This window comes from Delphinapterus leucas, chromosome 6 (assembly GCF_059928025.1).
Source record: "Delphinapterus leucas isolate spDelLeu-1000000601 "Yukka" chromosome 6, BTC_Dleu_Yukka2, whole genome shotgun sequence".
NCBI lineage: Eukaryota > Metazoa > Chordata > Mammalia > Artiodactyla > Monodontidae > Delphinapterus > Delphinapterus leucas.
In genome coordinates this window covers 20458638-20483239 of record NC_143134.1, presented here as the reverse complement: position 1 = coordinate 20483239, position 24602 = coordinate 20458638, and the positions used below count along the sequence as shown (strand labels likewise).

Genomic DNA, 24602 nt, shown 5'->3' with positions numbered 1-24602 from the left:
ATAAAATATTGAAGGCCTGTGTTGTTTTGTTTTTATTTTGTTTTGTGTACCTAGCCAAAAAGGAAAGTCTTGGTGAATGTCAACAGTGTGAGCTCCCTGCAAACTTGTCATCCAAGCGACAGAGAATATCCTCTCCGAGCAGCTCTGATGGAAACCTAACTGATGCCTTTGGTCTCCAGATACACAATGTTGCTGCTTTTCCCAATACAGATAGACAGTGTGCTGTTGAAACTTCTGCAAATCTCTCTGAGGTAATTCACTTACTGGAAACATAGGAAAATGAAGCTTTGGATTTCTGGCTAGTCACTTTTAGGACTGACTGTCAAGGCCCTTTTGCAATTATAGAACTTATGTATATTGTATTGTGGTATTTTAGCTGGGTTTTAAATTGTGTGTGTGTGTGTGTGTGTGTGTGTGAGAGAGAGAGAGAGAGAGAGAGAGAGAGAAATTTCCTCCTTGCTAAATTTTTTTTGTGGTTGGTTGGCTTATTGGTTATTAGAGACAGTTTTGATTAACATGCTGCTTTTGATATGAAAAAGACTTTATGAAAAGATGAAGCCCTCTGGTCTTCTATTATTTGAGGTATTGTTGTAGATACCAGTGGTCCAATGGTGAGAAAGTCACAGTCCTGCCCTTGAACAGCTTTTTGTCTGCTGGGGGAGACAGACATATGAGCACCTAATTTACACAGAACTGGTAAATGAGGCGAAGATGATACTTGGGCTCTACCCCTCAGGTCTGGAGGTCTGGCATTTCTGCCTTGCTGCCTCTCGCTGGTTTAATACCGGCTGGAAAGCATGGTGCCATTTAGCAATTTCTCCCTTGCTCTCCCCACTGCGTTCAAGTAGCTGTAGGGATTTTTTTGTTCCTTATAACTACCTAGAGGCTGTCAACATCATCAAAAGATGATAACCAACGTGAACTAAATAATACTGTTAAGTGACCTCCCTGGCGGTCCAGTGGTTAAGACTCCTCACTTCCACTGCAGGGCGCTCTTGTTCGATCCCTAGTTGGGGAACTAAGATCCCACGTGCTGCACGGAGCAGCCAAAAAAATGTATATAATAATAATAATAATCATACTGTTGAGGACCCTTGACCTTCACACAAATGTAAACAGGGATCTAGTTCTTGCACGACCCTTAGTTCTGGTTTGATACAGCAGGTTTCTGTTTTTTTAGTGAGAGAAGACACCTAATGCCGGTAGAGTGGAAGCTTTTTTCCTGCACCTTCTCTGTCATGTAGATCCAGTACATGTCCTGTTGACCTTATCTGGACTGGCTTAATAAATGCTTGATGGTCATTAGGGTTGACCATCAGGGCCCCCGTGGGTTTCATGTATATCTCAGAGTCGCTTATAATCTCCACTCCCTCTGCTCTATTCTAGTAGATATGGAATCATCATCTGACAATAATTTTTCTTATCAGAACTTCCATTAATTGTTGGCCATACACCATGATTTACAAGTGGTTTTTACACTCATAGGAGTGCCTTTTTCTATCCTGGCCATTGATGGTTTTCCTTTTCTAGCTATTGATACCTTCTGTTGTTTGATTAGTCATTATGTTTTCCTTTATTTTGAGAATTTCCTCTTTAAAGAAAGCGTTGGCTGGTCCGAATGCAGTGATGTTTACAATTAATTGATCACAGCCAGTTACAGATTTCTTTGTTCCTTCTTCAATCCCATTGCTTCACTTGACTAGCCTTAAAAAAAAAGAGAGAGAGAGAGAGAGAGGGAAAAAAAGAAAGCAGTTAACATAGTTTTCTAGACTTCAAACAATAAGACAGCAAAAATGTGTCCTATAAACGTTTTCTAGAGAACTGAAAGTTGTTGGATAGGATGTTTGGAGGTTCCTAATATAGGATTCCTATATACCTCCTTAAGAATTAACTAGATAATGAAGGCGATGGATTGATTGATTTAATATCAGATTTCTAGATAATCTATAATGCTTACTCAAATCTTTATAAAAATATCAGTAATCCTATAAGTAATAAAATTTAATACTTCTTTACTCTTATTTTTCTCCAAGAAATCTTCTGAATCTGGTTTAAATCTACAGTCTGGATGTTTAGTTGGAGAGTATCCTCTACTTTCAGAACTCACAGAGGCTTCAAGTGGTAAGTATTTCATTTTTCCTTAGTACATGTGCCCGTTCACCCATTGAAATGTTTGTTCAATAGACATTTATGCTTGGTTTACCTATGTGCTAACATTTGGGAAAACTAAAACCGTTCCTTACATTTTAGGAGCTCATGGTATATTAGACATGTTTTAGAATTCTTGTTACGTGAGAGATGACATTTTCTTTTTTGAATTACTACCAATGAGAATTAGTGAAATATTTCCAAGCTGATAGAATGTATTATAAAGGATGGGATTATACCAATAGCTCATGCAGCTCAATATCAAAAAAAACAACAGCCCTATCAAAAAATGTGTAGAAGACCTAAATAGACAGTTCTCCAAAGAAGACATACAGATGGCCAGTAGGTACATGAAAAGATGTTCAACATCGCTAATTAGTAGAGAAATGCAAATCAAAACTACAATGAGGGCTTCCCTGGTGGCACAGTGGTTGAGAGTCCGCCTGCCGATGCAGGGGACACGGGTTCGTGCCCTGGTCTGGGAAGATCCCACATGCCGCGGAGCGGCTAGGCCCGTGAGCCATGGCCGCTGAGCCTGCGCATCCGGAGTCTGTGCTCCGCAACGGGAGAGGCCACAACAGTGAGAGGCCCGCGTACCGCAAAAAAAAAAAAAAAAAAAAACTACAATGAGGTATCACCTCACACCAGTCAGAATGGCCATCATCAAAAAGTTTACAAACAATAAATGCTTGAGAGGGTGTGGATAAAAGGGAACCCTCCTACATTGTTGGTGGGAATGTAAATTGGTGCAACTATGGAGAACAGTATGGAGGTTCCTTAAAAAACTAAAAATAGAGCTACCGTGTGATCCAGCAGTTGCACTCCTGGACACTCCTGGACATATATCCAGAAAACACAAAAACTGTAATTTGAAAAGATTCAGGCACCCCAGTGTTCATAGCAGCACTATTTATAATAGCCAAGACATGGAAGCAACCTCAATGTCCATCAACAGATGAATAGATAAAGACATGGTATATGTATACAATGAAATATTACACAACCATAAAAAAGAATGAAATAGGGCTTCCCTGGTGGTGCAGTGGTTGAGAGTCTGCCTGCCGATGCAGGGGACATGGGTTCGTGCCCCGGTCCGGGAAGATCCCACATGCCACGGAGCAGCTGGGCCCGTGAGCCATGGCCACTGAGCCTGCGCGTCCGGAGCCTGTGCTCCACAATGGGAGAGGCCACAACAGTGAGAGGCCTGCGTACCGCAAAAAAAAAAAAAAAAAAAAAAAAAAAAGAATGAAATAATGCCATTTGCAGCAACGTGGATGGACCTAGAGATTATCATAAAGTCAGAAAGAGAAAGACAAATACCATGTAATATCACTTATATGTGGAATCTAAAAAACTGATACAAATGAACTTATTAACAAAAACAAAAGATTCACAGTCATAGAAAACAAATGTATGGTTACCAAAGTGTAAAGGGGTGGGAGGAGGGATAAATTAGGAGCTTGGGACTAACAGATACGCAGTACTATATATAAAATAGATAAACAACAGGGTCCTACTGTATAGCACAGGGAACTATATTCAATAGAAAAAGAAAGAATAGGATCTCTAAACATTTAACAAGTATATTTTGTTAGAGAAAACACTACACATGATTTTTTTGGGTTTTAAGTGTGTGAAAAGGGACTGGCATTCAATATGCTTGTATTGAATGAAAGTCACCATAAGGTATTAGGTTTACTTTCAACATACCTGTGTCTTTATCTTTAAGTAAAACTCTTGTATATGTATAACTGGCCCTTGCTTTTTTGTCAATCCTGAGAATTTCTGCCTTTTAATGGGCATATTTGGTGCATTAACCTTTCAAGTCATTATTGAAATGGTTTTATTTAAATTTGCCATTTAAAAAAAATTTTATCCACACGGCTTGCAGTATCTTTGTTCCCTGACCAGGGATTGAACCCACTCCCTCAGCAGTGAAAGTGTGAAGTCCTAACCACTGGACCACCAGAGAATTCCCTAAATCTGCCATTTCTTTCACGTATTTTCTGTTCTATTTTTTGTTTTCCCTCCTCTCGTCTGTTGGGCTTATTTGAAATTTTAGAAATCTATTTATCCATTACCTTCTAAACTATACCTCATTGCATCTTTTGTTTTTTTTTGTTTTAATGGTTACTGTAAGGACTGTGGTATATACATCCTTAGATTTTCACAGCCTTCTTAGAGCTAATATTGTACAACTTCAGGTGAAATACAGAAACTTTACAAACTGTACAGATCTACTACCTCTCCTCCCACCCATGTCTTTTATGGTCCTTTTACACTATAGATGTCATCTATACTATATTTATATTCATTTTAAACCCCACAAGATAAGGTTTTTTTGGTTTAAACAACCATGTGTATTGGGAAATATGTGTATATTGGAAATAGCCTCTTATAGTTACCTAGATAGGTACCATTTCTGGTGCTTTTCATTCCTTGCTGAAGATCTAAGTTTCTGTCTGGTATCATTTCCTTTCAACCCGAAAAAGAACTTCCTTCAGCATTTCTTGTGGTGCACATCTGCTCTGACTTCTTAATTTTAATCATGCGATAGATGGATGGATAGATGGGGCAGAGAGCAGGGTTATGAGTTTGTTACCTGGATGAAATAGGAGGCTTTTGCCTTCAGCAATTCTTACCAGTTCTCTTGCTTTACTCTCATGGGACTTTGTCTTAGGAGTGACATATTCTTTGACAGTGGTTATAGAATGTATGAAGTATGGTCATTAAAAACTGTCATAATACCTAACACCTCCCTGTACACTCTGTCTTCTTGGGAACATCACAAGGGCCAACATATCCCATTTTAACACCCCTCTAGGCCCTAAGCAGGAACATTGTATAAGACAGGAAAAGACAAATCTCCCATACATTGTGGGGCCTTGATTAAAGGAGTCTAGTGCTGGTTCCAGTGTTTTATTTTAAGCTGGTTATCTGGTGGCACCCCAGAGGTTATTATATCTCAGACGGTGCACCTTTAGGAAGAGGGAAGAGGTCTTATAAAGTGGGATACTTCAAAAACAAACACACACATAGAAAAAAGAGCTCAGATTTCTGGCTACCAGAGGCCGGGGAAGGGGGAAGGGGGAAGGGTGAATTGGAGGAAGGCAGGTAAAAGGTAAAGACTTCCAGTTATAAAATAAATAAGTACTAGGGATGTCATGTACAACATGATAAATATAATGAACACTGCTGTATGGTATATATGAAAGGTGTTAAGAGAGCAAATCCTGGGCTTCCCTGGTGGCCCAGTGGTTGAGAGTCCGCCTGCCGATGCAGGGGACATGGGTTCGTGCTCCGGTCTGGGAAGATCCCACATGCCGCGGAGCAGCTGGGCCCGTGAGCCGTGGCCACTGAGCCTGCGCGTCCAGAGCCTGTGCTCTGCAACGGGAGAGGCCACAGCAGTGAGAGGCCCGCGTACCGCAAAAAAAAAAAAGAGAGCAAATCCTAGGAGTTCTTATCACAAGGGAAAATTTTTTTCTATTTCGTGTTGTATCTGTATGAGGTGGTGGATGTTCACTAGATTGACTGTGGTCATCACTTCGTGGTGCGTGTAAGTCAGATCATTATGCTGCACACCTTGTATCAATAAAACTGGAGGGAAGAAAAATAACCCCTCTAAATACTGACGGCTATAAAAAAAAACCTGTTACCCTTCAAACAGAAACAACAACAAAAGAATAAATAAAATGCAAGTCACACTATGTCAGTCCCCTCAGAATCTCTCACTGGCCTTCCAGCATACTTAGGATAGAATCCAGTCCATCCACTTCCTACTAGGCCGCACCTGACCTGGTCCTTAGCCTTGACTCTGAGCTTGTGGCTTAGCTGTCTTCTTGCTGGCTCTGTTCCAGTCACTCTGGCCTTGCCCCACGTCTTATACGCCAGGGGCACTCCTGTCACTGGTCTTTGCACTTGGCTTTGAGCGTATGTATAACCTTCCCTAGACACACGTGCGGCTCGCTTCCTCACTGTGTTCAGGTGCCTGCTCAGCAGGCTGTCCTTGAACTCACCTCCACCCCTCCCATACCCTAACCCTATCTCTGCATTATTCTCCTTAATGGCATGGGTTACTGCTTGTTATTATATATACATTTCTTTAATTTTTATATTAAGATGCCTGTAGATTCACATGCAGGTGTAAGAATGAATCCATAGGAAGAAAGCCTGTCCACCCTTCCCCCAGTTTCCCCAGTGGTAACATCTTGCATAACTGTAATACAGTGCACGAGCAGGAAATCAACACTGATACAATCCACTGACCTTTTTGGTCAGATTTCACCAGTGTTGCATGCACACGTTTGTGTGTATATTTGGTTCCATGATTTTATCACAGGTGTAGACTCACATAACCACACTATAGTCAAGATATATCGCAGTCCCATCACACGGTCCCTCATGCTACCCTTTTATACAGGCACAGCTACCTCCTTCCCTCTATGCCCCCCAGTTACTATATTTTATGTTGTCTATTTGTCCTCTGAGGCCATGGGGGCTTTATCTGTGGTGTTTATATCTCTTGCAAAGTGCCTGTCACACCTTAAGCGCCCAGTATATATTTGTTAAATGTCAGTCATCAGGCAATGCTCTCTTGTGAGAATTTGCAGGGGGGGAGCCTTGCCTTGCTTGGGGGCACATACAACATGTTCATTTTTTTATTTGATAGTCGTTCTCCTCAGCATTCTGTCCTTTCCCTCCCAGTACCCTTGCATGCTGAAAATGCCTCTGACTCCACCAATAAAATCAGTCATGATTCATTGTCTGGCTCAAGTTAGTTTCATGGTGCAGACTGTAGGTGTCGTGAGTGGAAGCAGATTAACAGTTAATAGTTGAGCCGTGGGGGCCTTCTTAGATTTCCGTGGAGCCAAGACACCTTACTCACTGTTGCCCTCAGTGGTCAGATTTGAAATAAAAGCTGTGGCCAGTGCCGCTTCTCTTTGTTTTATGTCTCCAAGTGAAATCCCAGATGCTACTCCTGAAGCAGGATATCTTAGGGTTGAATTTCTGAAAACGTTGTTATTCCTTTTGTAAATACTTACTACTTATATTGTAGAACAGACTGACTCACATGTCTGCCACCTCTCTTGTTTACACCTCTGTGTTGAAGGAATCCAGGTCGCTGACCCTGTAGAGGGCAAAAGATCCAGCGATGCGGTTTCAGTTGACAAATTTACAGAAGTGAGTACAGACGTGGCTCCTGAAGCCAGGTCACTGGTTACTCCACTGTGCCAGAGGGACATTCCATCCTCTGAGACCTTTGTACTTCGTTCTGTGCTGAAGAAACCTTCTGCAAAGCTGTTTCTAGACAGCCTGCAGGTCAGTGTAGAGCTACATTTCCTAAAGCAAGTTGAATAAAAATTCATTTTGGTTCAAAGAAATACCTCTGAAATGTTATGTAATACTGGCCTAACAGGAAATGTCTTTTTTTTTTTTTTAACTCAGTTTGGAATATAGTATGTTGAATTTAATATAGGTAGACCATATTTTATAAGAGTTTCGTAAGTTATTAATGTGTGAGTTTGTTAATTATTTCCACCAAAAATATCTGCTTTTCAAGATACCTCTTACAGGCGAGCATCTTTAAGTTGAGCTAGTATGAGAAGAGAGTAGGTTGATGAGAACTAGCTGGCATTTATTGAGTAATTCCAGTGAAGGTTCTGGAATATATGATGTACGTGCAGCAGCAGTATCCAAGAAAGGTATTAGCCCCATTTTACATAAACTCGGGCTTGAAGTTGTTAAATGAACCCAGACGAATCTGATGTTAAACATCCATGACGGGCTGTAAACACTCTGAGAGGTTGAGAGGACGGCTCTGGGGTCACAGTGCCTGGTTTCATTCGCTGACGCTGAAGTTTAAGAACTAGGTAGATTAGTTAAACTTTTTGTATCCTGGTTTCCTTATCTATAAAAGGACAATATTAGTAACTTCCTTACAGGGTAATTTGAGCATAAAGTAGGATAATAATGTGCAGTTAGCACCAGTGCCTGGCAAATGAGAATTACACATTTTGTTGTTGTTCTTGACCATACAGCTATACCTATAAATCTGTCTTTAAAGCCAAAGTGAACTAGACTACCTTCTGTCTACATGGATATATGGTCAGTTGTTATTTTTAAATGTTTTAACAATTTTTCTGGTTAAAGAGCTTGATTTGGGTTTCTATACAGCACTGCTCATTTTTATCTTTTATTTGTTTTATCTTCTCCTCAAAGAAGATACTTAGCTTAGCATCTTAATGATCTGTGTAACTCTTATCAATTAACAGTGTTAATGTAGCAGAAACATCAAGTCCTGCCACTAAAATCATATGAAGACTTTCACAACTAATGGTCTTCTTGCTAAGCTGCCCAAAGCTTGCAAGTGTATTCTGTTTGAGTTGTTGGATAACTTTCATGGTAATAATGAAAAGTAAATCTAAACGTTAACATGAACTTTGTCGTATAAGTTCACTTATTTCACAAATACTGATGTGAGCATTTTCCTGGTTGGGAAAATGAAGCTGAGTCTCAGGAGATGCTTGATGAAGGAGGTTTGTTTAGGGCAGGACTGTTTCTTAGAGAAGGGGCTGCTCTTGTGATGGGTGTGCTGGAGAAAATGACCAGCTCTAGAGAACAAGGGCTGGTCAGGGCTTAGGATGAGACGGGACAAACAGATGGTGATTTGGAGGTGCCTCTCAGCCACCCACAGCCCTGGCTTTCGCCCACTTTGCTCCAGTGGCCCTGTGTTTGGGCTTGCCCCTCCTGTTCTTCAGGATTCACATTGTCCTTTCCTCACCAACTTGCTTACTCTATAATCTTCTTCTGGAGAAGCACAGAAGGACAAATGCTACTTTCTTTGCTTGTTCTGACTCAGGAATATAGTATCGTAGACTGGAGATTTATACACTTATAAAAGGTGTGGTTCCCATGTCTAAAAGACAAAACACCCTATTATGCCATGTACATATTTGTTTTCTTCTTGTTGTAGTGGAATTCTTATACTTTAGACCATTTATATAGTCTATCTCGTTTGACACCATCCAGAGTACACTGTAATTCTGGCCATTCACATTTTCCTTCAAGTCACTTGCCAGGTCAAGAATGAGGGAATGAATTTAGCCCACATTGTGAATTTCTGTTCTTTAATTTTGGCCTAAAACTATTTACTAAAGTATTATGATAGCTAAGGAACCCAGTTTTTCATTGTGGCTAATATCATGACATTTTAAGTCAGATCAACTATGAAAGTAAAGGTAATCTGCAGTACTATGTAATATCTACCCTTGGCAGGAAAAAAATTCGAAGTTGTCGTTCTTAATGTCTGTGTGTATGTATTTATATATGTAAAATTATTCATCAGTGTTTATTTTATTTAGGAACACCATGACAACCTTTGTGATGGTGGGACTCATCCAAGCTTAATCTTAAATCTTGCAAACTGTTGCAAAGAACGAAAAGCAGGTAAGAAATTCAGATTTATTTTGAAGCCTGAAGATATCATTTGCTTGTTATGAAAAAAACCTGAGGTAGTATGTAGTATTTTCAATGATCTACTAATGCCTGATGCTTCTGAAGTTACATGGGAATGAAGAAGAGTTGGGAGGGATGGACCCTCTGTTGAAGTTTCAGAATTGGTTCCACCCATGTCATCTATCCCTTTTTGCTTAATGTGAAACTTGTAAGGAAATTGATGTTCAGTTTTGTAATCTTTTAAGACAGGCATGCAGAATTTACTTTAAAATCCATGACCATATTTTAATTAGAAATATTGCTTATCTTTTCCACTTTAAACTTTTTTTCTGTACAAACTATGTTTTGTGTTATACAAATAGCCAGATGCAATCATGTGAAAAGATTCTAGGATATGTCTTTTAGATAAGAAATGTAGTTTAGTTTTTAAATATATTCCCATTTATTATCTAATAGAAGGTCAAGAAAATTGTACAGTACCAGACTCTCTAAATGTGAGGAAGAGGAAGAGAGTTACTTTCGGAGAGGACCTAAGCCCTGAAGTGTTTGATGAATCTTTGCCAGCAAACACTCCGTTGCGTAAAGGAGAAACACCGGTTCGTAAAAAGGATTTAAGTACCCTCAGTCCCCTGCTACTTGAACAGTCCCCAGCTCCTGAGGGGTTACTTCAACCAAATTTTGATGACAAGGGAGAGAATCTTGTAAGTGTGAAAAGTGTGGAACAATCTTGTTTACATTTTCATCAGACCTCACCTATTTTGCATGAGCAATAATTGTGCTTTGATATCATGAGATGGACTGAACAATGTGTCATGGTACAAATTAATGCATTTTCTAGCTAGGTGATTACCAGTTTTCTCCTATTAAAAACAATACTTCCATGACTCCTTGTACATAGCGTATTTTCTGAAACCTAACTGCTATTGATTGTAAGATGTGCCATTGTTTTACCTATCACTAAGAAAAAATGCTGAAAGTTAAACTGTGATACACACCATGTACTCAGATTTCAGAGGTGTTAAAATGTTGAAAGAGCAGCAATCTTAGAATTGATACATTATAAATATAAATTGTTCTTCCTCCTAAGATGAATTTCTGCAGGTGGGATTACTGGATTAAGGAACATGAACATTTATTGAACTTTTTGATACATACTGCTAAATTATTCAGAAAGTATGTACTAATTTGAACTCACAGCACTATAAATGATTTAATTTATTACACCTTTGTAAACCCTGGGTTTTAATGGTACTTTTTTTTTAAATAGCTTAATAGGAGGAAAAGATGACTGGAAAATATTGTTTGTTAGTGAGGTTTGAGCATTTTCACATGTTTATAGGCTATTTGAATTTCTTGAGAACTGCCTATTAGTTTTACTTACCCATTTTTATATTGGGGCCATCATTCAATCTCTCTCTTGCTGTTATACTTTGAAATAAGAATATTCTGCTTTTGGCCAAGATGGAATAAGAGGGACCTAATTTACATTGCCATGAGAAACAACTAAAAAGCCAGAGAAAAAGATATGAAACAGTGGTTCACCAGCATTGACTGTCTGGAAGTACAGACAGTAATCTCTGAGGGGGGTAACAAATGAGGTAAGCCTTACGAGAGCCCCAACTTACTGCCTGGGCTGAATTTCCAGGCTGCAGCACAGGGAGGGGATACCTTGGTGGAGCCTGGCAGTCTCCATGAGTTGAGAAGATGGATTTGGGGTCTGGAAAAGTGAAGGAGGCTGGAGTTCACAGGGGTAAAATACCAGAGAGAAGAGACCTGCAGAGAGAGAGAACTCTGGAGATCTGCAAAGGGTCTCGTCAAGTCTCTAGCTGAGTGCTGGTCAACACATCCTTGTGAGTAAACTGCCCCAGGCCAGGGAGGAACTGCCCAAATGGAGCAGAGGGAAATGCCTAGAGCTCACACAGGGCAGGAATTGTATTCCCACCAACTCATGTAGAAAAACCTTGTAATTCAGAGGGTGTCAGGTACTCAGAAGAATATTGCTTCATTAGTGGAGCAGAATTAAACTAAAAGGCTGGCAAAGCCTAAAAGCAAGCCTTGAAAGGATCTAACTTATACCCATGTAACTGCGTTGCATAATGAACCTCAAGAATGTCAAAACTGCTTTTGGCAGCTGTGAAGGTGGGGAGATCCCAGGGAGGCCAAGGCATCAGATCTCATTGTCCTCCCAGCCCTTCAACCCTCCCCTGAAGGCCCTCAATAAAATGGTTTTATCCTTCCCACCAAACCAAAACAAAACAATCTAGCAACAAATAATGTTAAACGCAAAATGTCTGGCATTCAATTAAAAATTAATACTTGTGTAGGAAAAGATGCCCCATAATGAAGAGAAAAATCAGTCAATAGAAATAGACCCAGAAATGGCACATATGATAGAATTTCTAGAGAGACATTGAAAGAGTTATTTTAACTATATTTCATATATGTTCAAGAATGTGAGAAAGGATTGAGCTTCTTAAGAACATGGAAGATAAAGAAAAGACCCAAATCAAACTCTGTACATTATAATCTCCAGGAATAAAAATATGTTGGATGAGATTAATAGCGTATTAGAGACTGCAAGAGAAAAGATTAGTGAATTCGAAGATGTAGCAATAGAAATTATTCTCAATGACACACAGGAAAAAGACTGAACAAGAATGAGCAGACAATTCGTGATCTGGGACAACTTCAGGTGGTATAAAGTGCTTGTAATTAGGGTTCCCAAAGGAGAGGAGAGATTGGAAGGAACAGGAAAAAAATATTTGCAAAATAATGGCTGAAAAATGTCCAAATTTGATAGAATTATTAACCCACTGATCCTAAAGTTCAACATATTCCCAGCACAAGAAACATAAAGAAAAATACACAAAGCTTAAAATCAACAATGAATGGCCTAAAAGGAGCCAGCAGAGAGAAAAAGACATGTGACATAAGAAGAACAAATATGAGAGAGGCAGCAGATTTCTGGTTGGAAACTATGTGAGTGAGCCAGAAGGCAGTGCAGCAACATCTTTTAAAGATGTATTTAACTACTTGGAGCAAAAAACCAAAAATAACCTGTCAAACTAGAATTCTCTATCTAGTGAGACCATCTTTCAAAAGAAAAGGTGGAAATAAAGGCTTTTTCAGACATAACGAAAGTTGAAATAATTCATTACCATAACAGGTTAGCATTAGAAGAAGTGTTGAAAAGGAAGCCCTTTAGTCAAAAGGAAAATAGTTCTGCAGGAAAATCTGCGTCTACATAGAGGAATGAAGAGCACTGAAAATGCTAAGTATGTGGGCAAATGTAACAGACTTCTTTTTAATTAGTCTCCATAAAGGATAATTATTCAAAGCAAGAGTAACAACAATATTTTGTTTGGTTTATAACCTAGGTAAGTAAGATATACAACCAAATTAACATGGCATAAAGGTTGGGAGGGGTTCTTAGGCTATAAACAAAGTGGAATAAGTTAAAAGATGTGTGCTGTAAATCCTAAGCCACTATAAAGTAACAAAAGATGCGTGGGATGCAGGTAAAGCAGTGCTTAGAGGAAAATTTCTAAAAATTAAAGCCTGTATTTGAAAATAATAGAGGTCTCCAATTAATGATCTCAGCTTCCACTTTAAGAAACTAGAAAAAGAAAAGCAAATTGAAACCAAACTAAGAAGAGGAAAGGAAGTAATAAAGATAAGTGTAGAAATCAATGAAATAGAAAACAGAAAAACAATAGAGACAAATCATTGAAATCAGAAGGTTTTGCTGCAGAAAATAATAGTAAACTTCTAATCAGACTGTTCAGGACAAAAGGAGAGGATACTCATTAGCAATATAAGGAATAAGGGAGGTGACATAATTACATATCTTAATAATACTAAAAGGATCATAAAAGAATATTATGAACAACTTTATTTTATGCCAATAAATTCAACAACTTAAGCTACGTTCCTTGAAAGACACAAGCTATCAATCTCACTCAAGAAGAAATAGGTGGTCTCGTTAGCTCTATATCAACTAAGGAAATTTAAATTGTAGTTTAAACCTTCTCACAAAGAAAACTGCATGTGCAGATGATTTTACTAATGAATTCTACCAAACATTTAAGGAAGATACAATACTAATTCTGCCTACATTCTTCCAAACAAATTGAGTTGGGAATGCTTCCCGATTCATCAATGTCAGCAGTAGCCTGATACCATAATCAGACATTATGAGAGAAGAAAACTACAGTCCAGTATCCTCACAAACATGCTAACATACTAACGAAAAAGAGAATAAACACATTATGACCAAGTGAGATTTTACCCCCAAAATGCAAGGTTGGTTTATTTGAAAGCCAATCTGCAGAGTTCACCATATTGACAGAGTAAAACAGAAAAACTCTATGGTCATCTCAGCAGATGGAGAAAAAGCATTTGACAAAATCCAGCATTCATTTCAGATTAAAAACTCTGAGCAAATTGGTGAGAAAAAATAATTTTTTCAACCTGACAGATCTTATCTATGAAAAATTAACAGCTACCATTATACTGGCTGTGGGAAAGAAAAGATTTGACATCTGCATTTATATTTACCCTTAAGGTCTCCTGAATAATACTGTAATGTTTGGTTGTGTTTATTAATGAATTTTCTTACTTTACTGGGGTTAGGTATGGGATTTTAAATAAACCAAAAAGTAACTTATTAGTGGATCATCATGACTACTTTCACTTTTTAAAAATTATTATTATATTTTTAATTGTTATTTTGGTGGGTTGTAGTTAGTAAGCATGGTTTCCTTAAATATGATTGGTAAATATTATAAAACATTTATTTTTATATCCAGTATCTTGTTTTTGCTCTGACTTTTTTTGGTTAATCTTTTATTTCCCATCTTTATGCTTATTACAGTTCCTCCTACAAAAATAAATACGTATTATTTTCTTACGGGCACATTATTTCTATGTCCACTGGATTTAAAGATATCTAATTTCTACTTTTTTCTTTGTTTAGGAAAACATAGAACCTCTTCAGGTATCATTTGCAGGTCTCAGTCCTCTTAGTAAGTCTTCAATCTCTGAGACTCTTTCAGGTAGTAACTTTGGCTTATCTAAAAATCATAAATGTCATTTTAAACATGTGTATATATGAAAATCACCTTATTTTAAAATTTTTATTTTTATTATGATCGTACTTGATTTTTCAAAAACTCAAATCGTGTAGAAAAGCTTACAAGAAGTCTCTTACCCGTCCCCTTCCATTCCAAGTCCATACTTTATAATCACCCACATTTAACTTCCTCTGATGGGTAGCCGCATTTTTCAAGTCACTGCAAGTAGTGGAGTTGCCCTCTCAACCCTTAAGGATTGACAGTAGGCTCCTTTTCAGGTTGCACAATTGAAATGATATGGATCCTGAGGGTCATTTTTGATTACACAAAATTGTTCATCAACATCAACATGGCATTTTGTGCATATGTACTTTCTGAGGTCTCTAGTTTTTTTTTATGATCATGACAAGGCAACAAAGATCTCTCTGTGCTTTCCTGACAAACCAGGACTTGGCCAGCAAATGTCACAGGCAAAACACTTGCAGTGGAACCATTATTCACGTCTCTCCCCTGGTCGAAAGCCTTTAATGGATCACCAACACATCTTGTTGGCTCTAGGACACAAACCAAGCTCATTAGCACAGAATCCAAGACATGGAGTGTTAAGTTAGAGCTAAATTGGAAGTATAGCCTGTCATCTTCCAAAGCTTATGCTCTTTGACAGGTTATACTACCTTTTATTTATACCGTTCAAAGTGACCAAATTAAAATTTTTTGAACTTTGTGAAATTAAAGTATTTTCATGTTTTTAAAAATGTTTTTGAAATCTCAAAATTTATTTCTCCTGGTAATATGTTCAGATATGGTAGGATACTAAAAGCAAAATTGGTATCCAAAAGAGCATCCAGTGTGTCCAGTAGATGATGGATCTTACAGCTTTTTGTTAGCTACCCTAATTTTGCTGTGTCTTGCTCATCAGGCACTGATACCTTTGCCTCTTCAAATAACCACGAGAAAATAGCCTCCTGTAAAGTTGGTAGAGCAACGCGGACCTCTAACAGAAGAAGTGTAAGTGTTTGTATTTGGCACAATGTATCTGTTTTTAAATCTTGCACTAGATTTTTCTCTGTTTTCATGATCAAATGATTTATCAGTTAAATCTTGGTTTAATCAATGTGTTGAGAACTAATACCATATCCTACCTATCATGTAAGCCAGGATAATGCTGTTTTCCTGATTTGATTTTAATTAATTCTGTTAGAAGAAAAATACAATAAACGAGGTGCTTCACGTGGAAGGTAGTCTGTTTAGAAAGTTTATTTGGGATCTGTGTGGTTTTATGAGTTATATCGAAGTGCAAAGTGGAGAAGAGTCGCATGTTTTTTTTTTTAATTTTTAAATTTAATTTTACTTTTTTTATCTTATTAGTTATCTATTTTATACATGTTAGTGTATATATGTCAATACCAATCTCCCAATTCATCCCAACCCCCTCCACCACCACCCACCGGCTTTCCCCCCCTTGGTGTCCATACATTTGTTCTCCAGAGTCACATGTATTAACAGTCAGAAAGTGCCATAAATATAACTTTTTCAAAAACTACCTTCAGTTGTTTTCAGTGTGAGCATAACTCCCATCGAATGCATGTCTTTTGCGATTTTATTAAATTAGATGAACTTGGATTTTTATCTATAGCATCACAGTGCATAAACATATAGCATACTGATATTTTTTTCACTGATACTGTTGATGGTAAACCCAGAAGTCAAACTTAGATAATGTGACGGTTCATGATTTTTCCCCCTATAACCCATCAGTAGTTAGGTGCTACATTGTAGATGTTCAATAAATATTTGATGAATGAATAAGACAGTGATTCTTTTTTATTTTTTATTTTCAAAAATTTTATTGAACTATAGTTGATTTACAATGTGCAGCAAAGTGATTCAGTTATACATATGTATATTTTTTTCATATTCTTTTCCATTATGGTTGATCTCAGGATATTGAATATAGTTGCCTGTGCTATACAGTAGGACCTTGTTGTTTATCCATCCTATATATAATAGTTTGCACCTAAAACAACGATTCTTAAGTTGTTTTTTTCTCTTCCATAAAATAGTAGGACAGAGTGCATATGCTTCTGGGTCAAAGTTTGATCAGAAATCAGTAATTACTATTTCCCTCTTTTGAATGTGACTTGGTTAAAATACTTCTAATGGAATTTGTGAATTAAGCGGAAATGGGATGTAAAATGGTAGAATCCGCAGGGAAGGGAAAAGAAATATGAGAGACACTCATGAAAATGTAACTGACTGTTTTATGGTAGCCCTGCTTTTAATTTTCTTTATAGCAGTTGATCAGTTTTTCAGAAGAGAGTGTTTGCAACTTATTTAATACAGAAGCTCAGCCTTATAAAGAAAAGAAAATTAATAGGAGGAAGTCTCAAGAAAGCAATCGTGCAGACAGAGCACTTCCTAGAAAGAATCAGGTGAGTGTGTGTTTAAAGATGTAATAAAGAGTAGAAGTGGTGCATTTCTTTGTTGCATGGTTAGGAAAACCCAGAAACAAAATTTTTCCTAGTTGGCCTTGGACCAAGAGTATTGAAATCATCTTATCATAGAATCGAAAGGGCCATAAGAGATTATATACTCAATTATGAATTACCCGAGGGCCCTTTTTGCATTTTCTTCATTGGGTTACATACACCCAGCACAGGGAATCATGGGCACTCAAACGTGGAATTGATTCTTATCTTCGAATCTGATCTAATCTAACCTCACCCTCTTTGGGGAATCCTCTGATTTCTTAGGGATGCATGTGCCATCTGCCTCTTGTTTGACTTTGCTACTGCCAGTGGCTGGTTGGATGTTCTCCCCGTATTGCAGGAAGAATTTAGAAACTAGCTCTGTCTTCCTCCACACTCAGAGGCCTGTGCCGGCTCATGACGTCACCGCCTCTTTGTGGATAGCAGATCTAGCACCTTGACCCAGGTCCTGGTGTTGCCCTCCGCTTCACTGAGCTGGACCATCCCCTGCCATACCCGACAGCTTATTGGTATCCAAGACCTTCCCAGTTTTAATAATACACACTTATATGTCTCCCCACTCTCGGACCCCAGCCTCCTATCCATCCAGTGTTCTCATGCCATCTTACTCATGCCTCTTCTAGTATTAACTCTTCAGCTTTCAGAGATCCTTTAACTTCCTGTGTTTCCTTATTCATCCTAAGCTGTCTTCAGCTGTTTTCAACACTCTTGTCCATTATCTTGGGTCTTCATCCCTTTCATTCTGCTCCCACCCTGGATTAATGCACCATTATCCCCTTTCCCATCCCACACTGTTGCTGGAGAGACCCACAGAGGCTGCCACAGAGTCACTGTTTCAGATACTATTAGAAGTCAGGCCTCTTTTGCCACCAGTTTGCCACTTCACTTTCATTATTTTTCCAAGGCATTTAATAACCTAGTGACTAAAATCCAGTGCATCCTTAGAGGTCTTGTTCACAGCATTTGACATAACTGAGAATTGTCCTTTGTGGTCTCTGTTAAAGATTTGTTTTCTTCTGCCCATTCCTAAATGTTTATGTTACCCAGAGTTCTACTCTTTGTCTTTGGAAATGGCTTTATTTTCTGGGTGGTTTCATATGCAGCACGGTTGACAGCTCCCAAATCTTTCCCACCTGTTAACATAGGTTCAACTACCTACTAGGCATCTTTTCTTAGACCACCCTGCAAACATCTCAAAACTCAGCATTTCCAAAACCAAACTTACCCATTTCACCCCAGCACACATCCACCCAAAACAGCAAATTTCCCTCCTGATTCATGAACCAAAAAGTGTTGCCTCACTTGGTTTAAACACTGCACAAACATCCCCAAGTCGGCAGAGCCGGAAGAAACCGGATGTTGTCCTGGTTCAGTTTCTTCTTTAGGTCACATACTCCTCTGAAAGATCCTCTTGCTGAAAAAAAATACACATCAGTTGAAAATATGCATACGTCTTAGATCATGGCATTAGAGACTGGGTTCCTTCCTGCTCTCTACAAAACACTGTTACGAAGAAGGTCCACCTACTTCTTCACATGAAACTAATAGCCAGAAAGTTCAAGAAGGGTTGACCATTAAGTTTTGCCCCAACCCCTCCCAGGACCCCACTGAGCCAAAATAATTGATGTAATAGAAGGAATAGGCTTAGAATAGCGATGAGAAGAGGAAGGGGGTGAGGAGGGGTATTCAGCAACCGAAAACAGCCCTCAGTGAATTTCTGGAAGACAAGCAGATGGGAGCGGGTTGACAGATAAAAGAGGGGGAAGGGTTTACAGCCCAGAATGTGCTGGGAGGGAGGGAGAGCCAGCCTGCTTATGGGAATCCCGAGGAACCCTGGGCCCAGTATTGGCAGGTCCAGTGGTGCTGAGAGTGCGAAGTGGTAGTGGAAACGGATTAATTGAAGTCCTGTATGTGAAACAATTTGCGCCGGTTTGCCCCGCACTCCCTGTCCCATCCTGAAGCTCAGAACAGGGGTTGTCACCTGAATGTTCTCATTCTGGCATTTGGAAGGTCCCACAGTCTGGACAGCCAGCTCGTTTCCCTAAAGCAAAGCCTGCGGTTGACCCTCTCCATCTGCCCTGCCCTGCGTTGCACAGAGTTCCTGGTAGAATTCCCATGCAAGAAAGAGGCTGAGCTGGAAAGCAGAGGAAACCCATTACCAGTTTAGCCAGTATCTTCTTAAGTAAGAGTCAGATAACTGAGTAGAACCAAGAGCATCAAAGACCAATGTTAGTAAGATTGAAAAACTGACCGCCAGAGAGAAAGGTTATTCAGAAAATGGAAAGAAACTTCATGAAAGTAAATATTCTGATATACTCAGATTTCAGAAAATATTATCTGCAGAAAACTAAGAAGTGGGGGATGCTATGAAAAAAGAGCAGAGAAAAGAAGGTTTGTAAAAATATATAAAACTCGGTAGTCGGACTAGAGAATAAAGTTAAGGAAAGTTAAGGGAGGACAAGAGAACGACAGACTAGTAAGAACAGACATGGAAGACCAATCTAGGAGACTTCGTTGGAGTCTCAGAATGAGAAAATGGAATGGAAGGAAGTTATCAGAAAAAAAGGGAGGGTTTCCCAGAGCTGAAGAAAAGAGTCTTCAAGTTAAAAGGTCCTACTGAATTCCTAGGACCAAGAGAAAAGACCACAACTTCGACATGTCAGCGTGAAACTGAACAATAAGGATAATGAAAACAGTGGACTTTTCCTACCAGGAAACAAGGATCGGAGTGGTATCAAGTTTGACAGCAGTCTGAATACTGAAAGAGAATTCGACAGGACATTTAAAGCTTTGAAGGAAACTTAATTTAAGCCCAATATTCTGTATCCAGCCAAATTCAATTACTGTGAAAGACACTCAAGAGATGTGTTTTTTGGTTTTTTGGTTTTTTAATATTACTGGAGGGAGATACACTCTAGCAAAATGAGGAAGTAAGCTTGAGAATCCAGGACACAGTGGGTCTAATAGCACAGGAGAGGAGTGCCCTAGAAATCTCTGATTATAGCTGTTCAGTCAGCCTAGAAGAGCAATCAGGCCAAATTTGAGCAAGAGAAGGGTGCTCCAGGGAGGAGGTCTCTGGAGGGAAAAACAAAAAGACCTATGATTGAGCAAATGGAAGATGTGCCATATGAGAAGAAAAAGAGGTGCTTCCCTGGTGGTCCAGTGGCTAAGACTCCATGCTCCCAGTGCAGGGGGCCCGGGTTCGATCCCTGCTCAGGGAACTAGATCCCACGTGCTGCAACTAAGAGTTTGAATGCCGCAACTAAGAGTTTGAATGCCGCAACTAAAGATCCTGCATGCGGCAATGAAGATCCCACGTGCTGCAGCTAAGACCCGACACAGCCAAATTAATTAATTAATTAATTAAAAAAAAAAAAAAACAGGAGAAAAAGAAAGGTCATTCTATACCATTCCAAAGAAAAGTCTGAATGCAAGAGTTTTGGAGCGAATATGAAGCAAACTTTAGTAAGTGTGATTTCAAGCAACAATGGGGTGTAAGGAAAAGGATATTTTGTAGTATTAGGAAGCATCTACAGGAGGCGCCAGAGGAAAGAGAAGGAATCAGAGCTCTGTCCTGTAAGCACTATGGCTGTTTTTAAAATTATCATCTTGCAAATTAGGGGTTCAAGATATACTTTTTTTAAGTTCTTAAAAAGAAACAGAAATGTAAATTCAAAGGTAACCAAGAGAAGAAGCAAAACTAACATAGACAGCAGGAAGGTTTAGTTTAAGTGATAGCCTCATGGTTTATGGTAAGGAGGCAACAGAGATCTGTACTGTATCGTAGGCTAAAATGTGCTGAGAGAGTAGATCTTAAGTGTTCTCACCACACACACACACACACACACAGTCACTATGTGAGGTGATGGATGTATTAACTTGACTGTGGTGATCATTTTATAATGCATACATATATTAAATCATCGTGTGCACCTTAAGTCATGTGAAACCTGAATAAATACAATTTTTATTTGTCAATCATACCTTAATAAAGCTGGAAAAGTTTTGAAAATAAAATTGCTAACTTGGAAGTAGCAGTAGAATTCATAAGCATGAATTCCTTTATAACCTAGAAATGGAAAAAGTTTACAAAATATGACTCAAAAACCAGAAACAGTGAGGTCAAAGACTGGTAAATTTTGCTCCATTTGACCCAAACAGCATGGAGCATGCAGGGGGGAAAAGCTCCGTAAGAAAATTTAAAAGACAAAGGACAAACTTGGAAAAAAGTTTTTGCAATTCGTATCAAAATCTCCAAGAGATTTTTGTTCACAAAATTGAAATGAAAGGGCCCTTAAACATGGAAAACATGTTCAGACTCGCTCATCATAAGAGAACTGCGAGTCTAACATGCATTGAGATACCATTTCTTACCATTTTTGATTAGCAAAAATCCAGAAGTTTGACAGCATACTTTGCTGGCGAGGCTGGGGAGAGATAGGCACGCTTGTACATTTTCTGGTAGTGTGAATCTCTGTGGAGGGCAATTTGGCAATATCAAGCCAAATTAAATATTTTCATTTACCCTTTGACCCAGCAATTCCATTTCTAGGAATCTATCACAAAGATCTAATGACAAAAATACAAAAAGGCATATGCACAAAGTTAGTTATTGCCAACACTCTGTAATGCAAAAGATTAACAAACCAAATGTCCATCAGATGTCCACGAGACTGGTTGAATAAACTGGTGTGGTCACAAAATGAGTCTTTTGTAGATGTAGAAAATAGCAGAGAAACGATCCAAACCGCGATGCAGTGATGCTAGGATGTATTTACTGTTAAGTGAAAAAAAACAAGTTGTAAGCTACCTGGTGTGGGATAAATTGTGTTCTCAGAATGCATATGTTGGAGCCGACACCCCAGTATCTCAGAATGTGACTGTGTTTGGAGATAGGGCCTCTTCAGAGGTGATTAGGTTAATAAATGAGGCCCTTAGGTGGTTCCTAGCCCCAATCCAATCTGATTGGTGTCCTTATAAGAGGAAATTTGGACACAAAGGGTGACGCCTGGGGGGGGGGGGGCACAGACAGGGAGAAGAGGCAGCAGGAGAGTGGCCATCTGTATGCGCATGGGAGAGGCCTCAGGGGAGACCAGCCCTGTCAGCACCTCCATCTTGGACTTACTGCCTCCAGAATTGTGAGAAGATAAATTAATATTGTTTAAGCCACCCAGCCTCTGGTGTTTTGTTATGGCAGCTGATATGGCAAACTCATATGTTACCTTTTATCTAAGGAAGTAGGGAGCATTTAAAAAAATGTATATATCAATACACATATATATAATCTTAAACACTACAAAAAAGGGGGGGAGAATAGGCCAAAGGCAAAATAAAACCTGGTTACCTGTCGGGAGAAGAGACAGAGGAGGGAACAGGAAGGAATGAAGGCTAGATTTCCTTGAATGTGTATTTTACTTTTGACTTTGAACTGTGTAAATGTTCTGCGTGACTATGGAACAATTATAGCTCAATTTAAAAAAATTGAAAACAAAATGAAACATGTAACTATATCAAGTCGGTGGCTTAACCTCATAAAGAGTTTTTTCAAATCAGAAGTTTGAAAAGTCCAAATGGGATGTATCCTAAGGACAAAAATAACTGCACAAAAAGTTTAAACAGTTATGAAATACTCACTGATAGAAGAATTCAATCTAGAATGAATCAAATAAGCAGGGTTTTGTGGGGATGTTTTTTGCTGTCATTAGGAATCAAGACTCTTCACTAGAGACAAGATAAAATTGAAATCAAATTCAAAACCTTGTTAGGCTAAATTTGAATTGGAAATATCATGAACACGTGCTTTTACCCATTTAAAATAATTTTCTAGCTGTGTCTGTTGGTAAGGCGTAGAAGCACTGAGCATCCTTTGTGCCTATGTTACCATCTCTACCATTTCAACTAAAAGGGATCAGCGTTACCTTAGTGAAATGGCTGCTTTCAGATTTACAACAGCAAAAGTAGAAAAATGAGCCCAGGTCTGGACCAGTGTGCAAGCAAGGAAGCCACGTTAAAGGACACAAAATCATTCCAAAGGGGCTTGCGCTGACCAAAGATAGGACAGTGTGACCATCAGAGATAACGATTGCAATGGATTAAAACACTGGCATCAAATATGAAAAACCAATTTCCTCATAATTAAAAACTAACAGCAAAACTTAAAGGCCACCTTAGAAGCTGTCTAGGACATCGACTCTTTTTTATTTTCAGGGTTTTTGTTTTTCTTGGAAAGTGGAAAATAAAATTTGAGCTCTATTTCAAGTAAACAAATAACTGATAAGGGAAGATTCTTTATCGAAGAATTTTCACTAATCAAAAAGACCTGTTCACAAAAGCTGTTGGATGTTAGGTAGAAGCCAATGGGGGAGCCAAAGGTAATAGATGGATGGGACTGGACACCTGAGAGCACTGGCTATTCATAACACCACACAAGGAGAGAATATGAGCCTCCTGGTGCAGTGAGGACCTCGATAATCTTCCATGAGATGGTCTTTCCAACAAGCATGAAAGCTGAATTGAATCAAGCCTGGATCTAATGACCAGTGGATAGGAAATACCAGGGGGTGGAGGAACATAAAAACATACATGATTGCAGTTACCCAAATCCAGAGCTTCTCAGCTACTACAGGATAAATGCCTCAGAACATTCACCAAATAACAAGGGGGAAAAAAGGAGCCATAGATCAAAGGAAATCCATCAACCAAGCGGCATGTGTGGAGACCTTGTTGGGATCCTGATTGGAACAATTGTAAAAAGACAATTAGGAACCAACTGGAGAAGTTTGAACTCTGAGGAAATATTAGGGAAAACTGCCTATCATTGTTTTTGCATCTAAATTTTTATTTTGATATTGTTTTCGAGATGCATGCTATTGTAAGAAGAATTAGAAAGATCCCAGACACCCTTTGCCCAGCTCCCCACAATGGTGACATCTTGTAAAACCATTATACAGCATCACAGTAGTACAATATCAAAATATAGTCGAGATGCAGGACATTTCCAGCGCTGCAAAGATCTCTTCTGGTCTGCAGCTGTGTCCACTTCCCACTGTCAACCCCCACCTTAACCCGTGGCAACCACTAATCTGTTCTCCATTTCTTTCACTTTGTCATTTCAAGAATATTTTGTAAGTGGAATCACACACTGTGTAACCTTTTGGGACTGGCTTTTTTCACTCAGCAGCATTCTCTGGAGATTTGTCCAGATTTGTGTGTATCAATAGTTCCTTTTATTGCTGACTAGTATTTGTCATTGTTATAAAAAGGAAAAAGTAATCACTTCACTATATATCTATCTCAAGTCATTACCTTGTATACCTTAAACTTACATGCTGTTATATGTCAATTATATCTCAAAGCTGGAAAAGAAATAAAACTCCATTGTAAAAGAGGAAAAAAATCAACAATAAAATACAATGCCAGGGCTTCCCTGGTGGCGCAA

The 24602-nt window shown here is 38.8% G+C and overlaps 1 protein-coding gene across 1 annotated transcript in view; it reads left to right on the top strand.

The window, feature by feature from the left end:
• Positions 1-24602, top strand: part of CDCA2 (cell division cycle associated 2) — a 53890-nt gene that overhangs the window by 16763 nt on the left and 12525 nt on the right. Inside the window, 8 exon segments of the mRNA XM_089912793.1 lie at positions 55-251; positions 2034-2121; positions 7259-7467; positions 9510-9594; positions 10060-10304; positions 14579-14657; positions 15595-15683; positions 16970-17107. Coding sequence (XP_089768919.1) covers positions 55-251; positions 2034-2121; positions 7259-7467; positions 9510-9594; positions 10060-10304; positions 14579-14657; positions 15595-15683; positions 16970-17107 — 1130 coding nt within the window.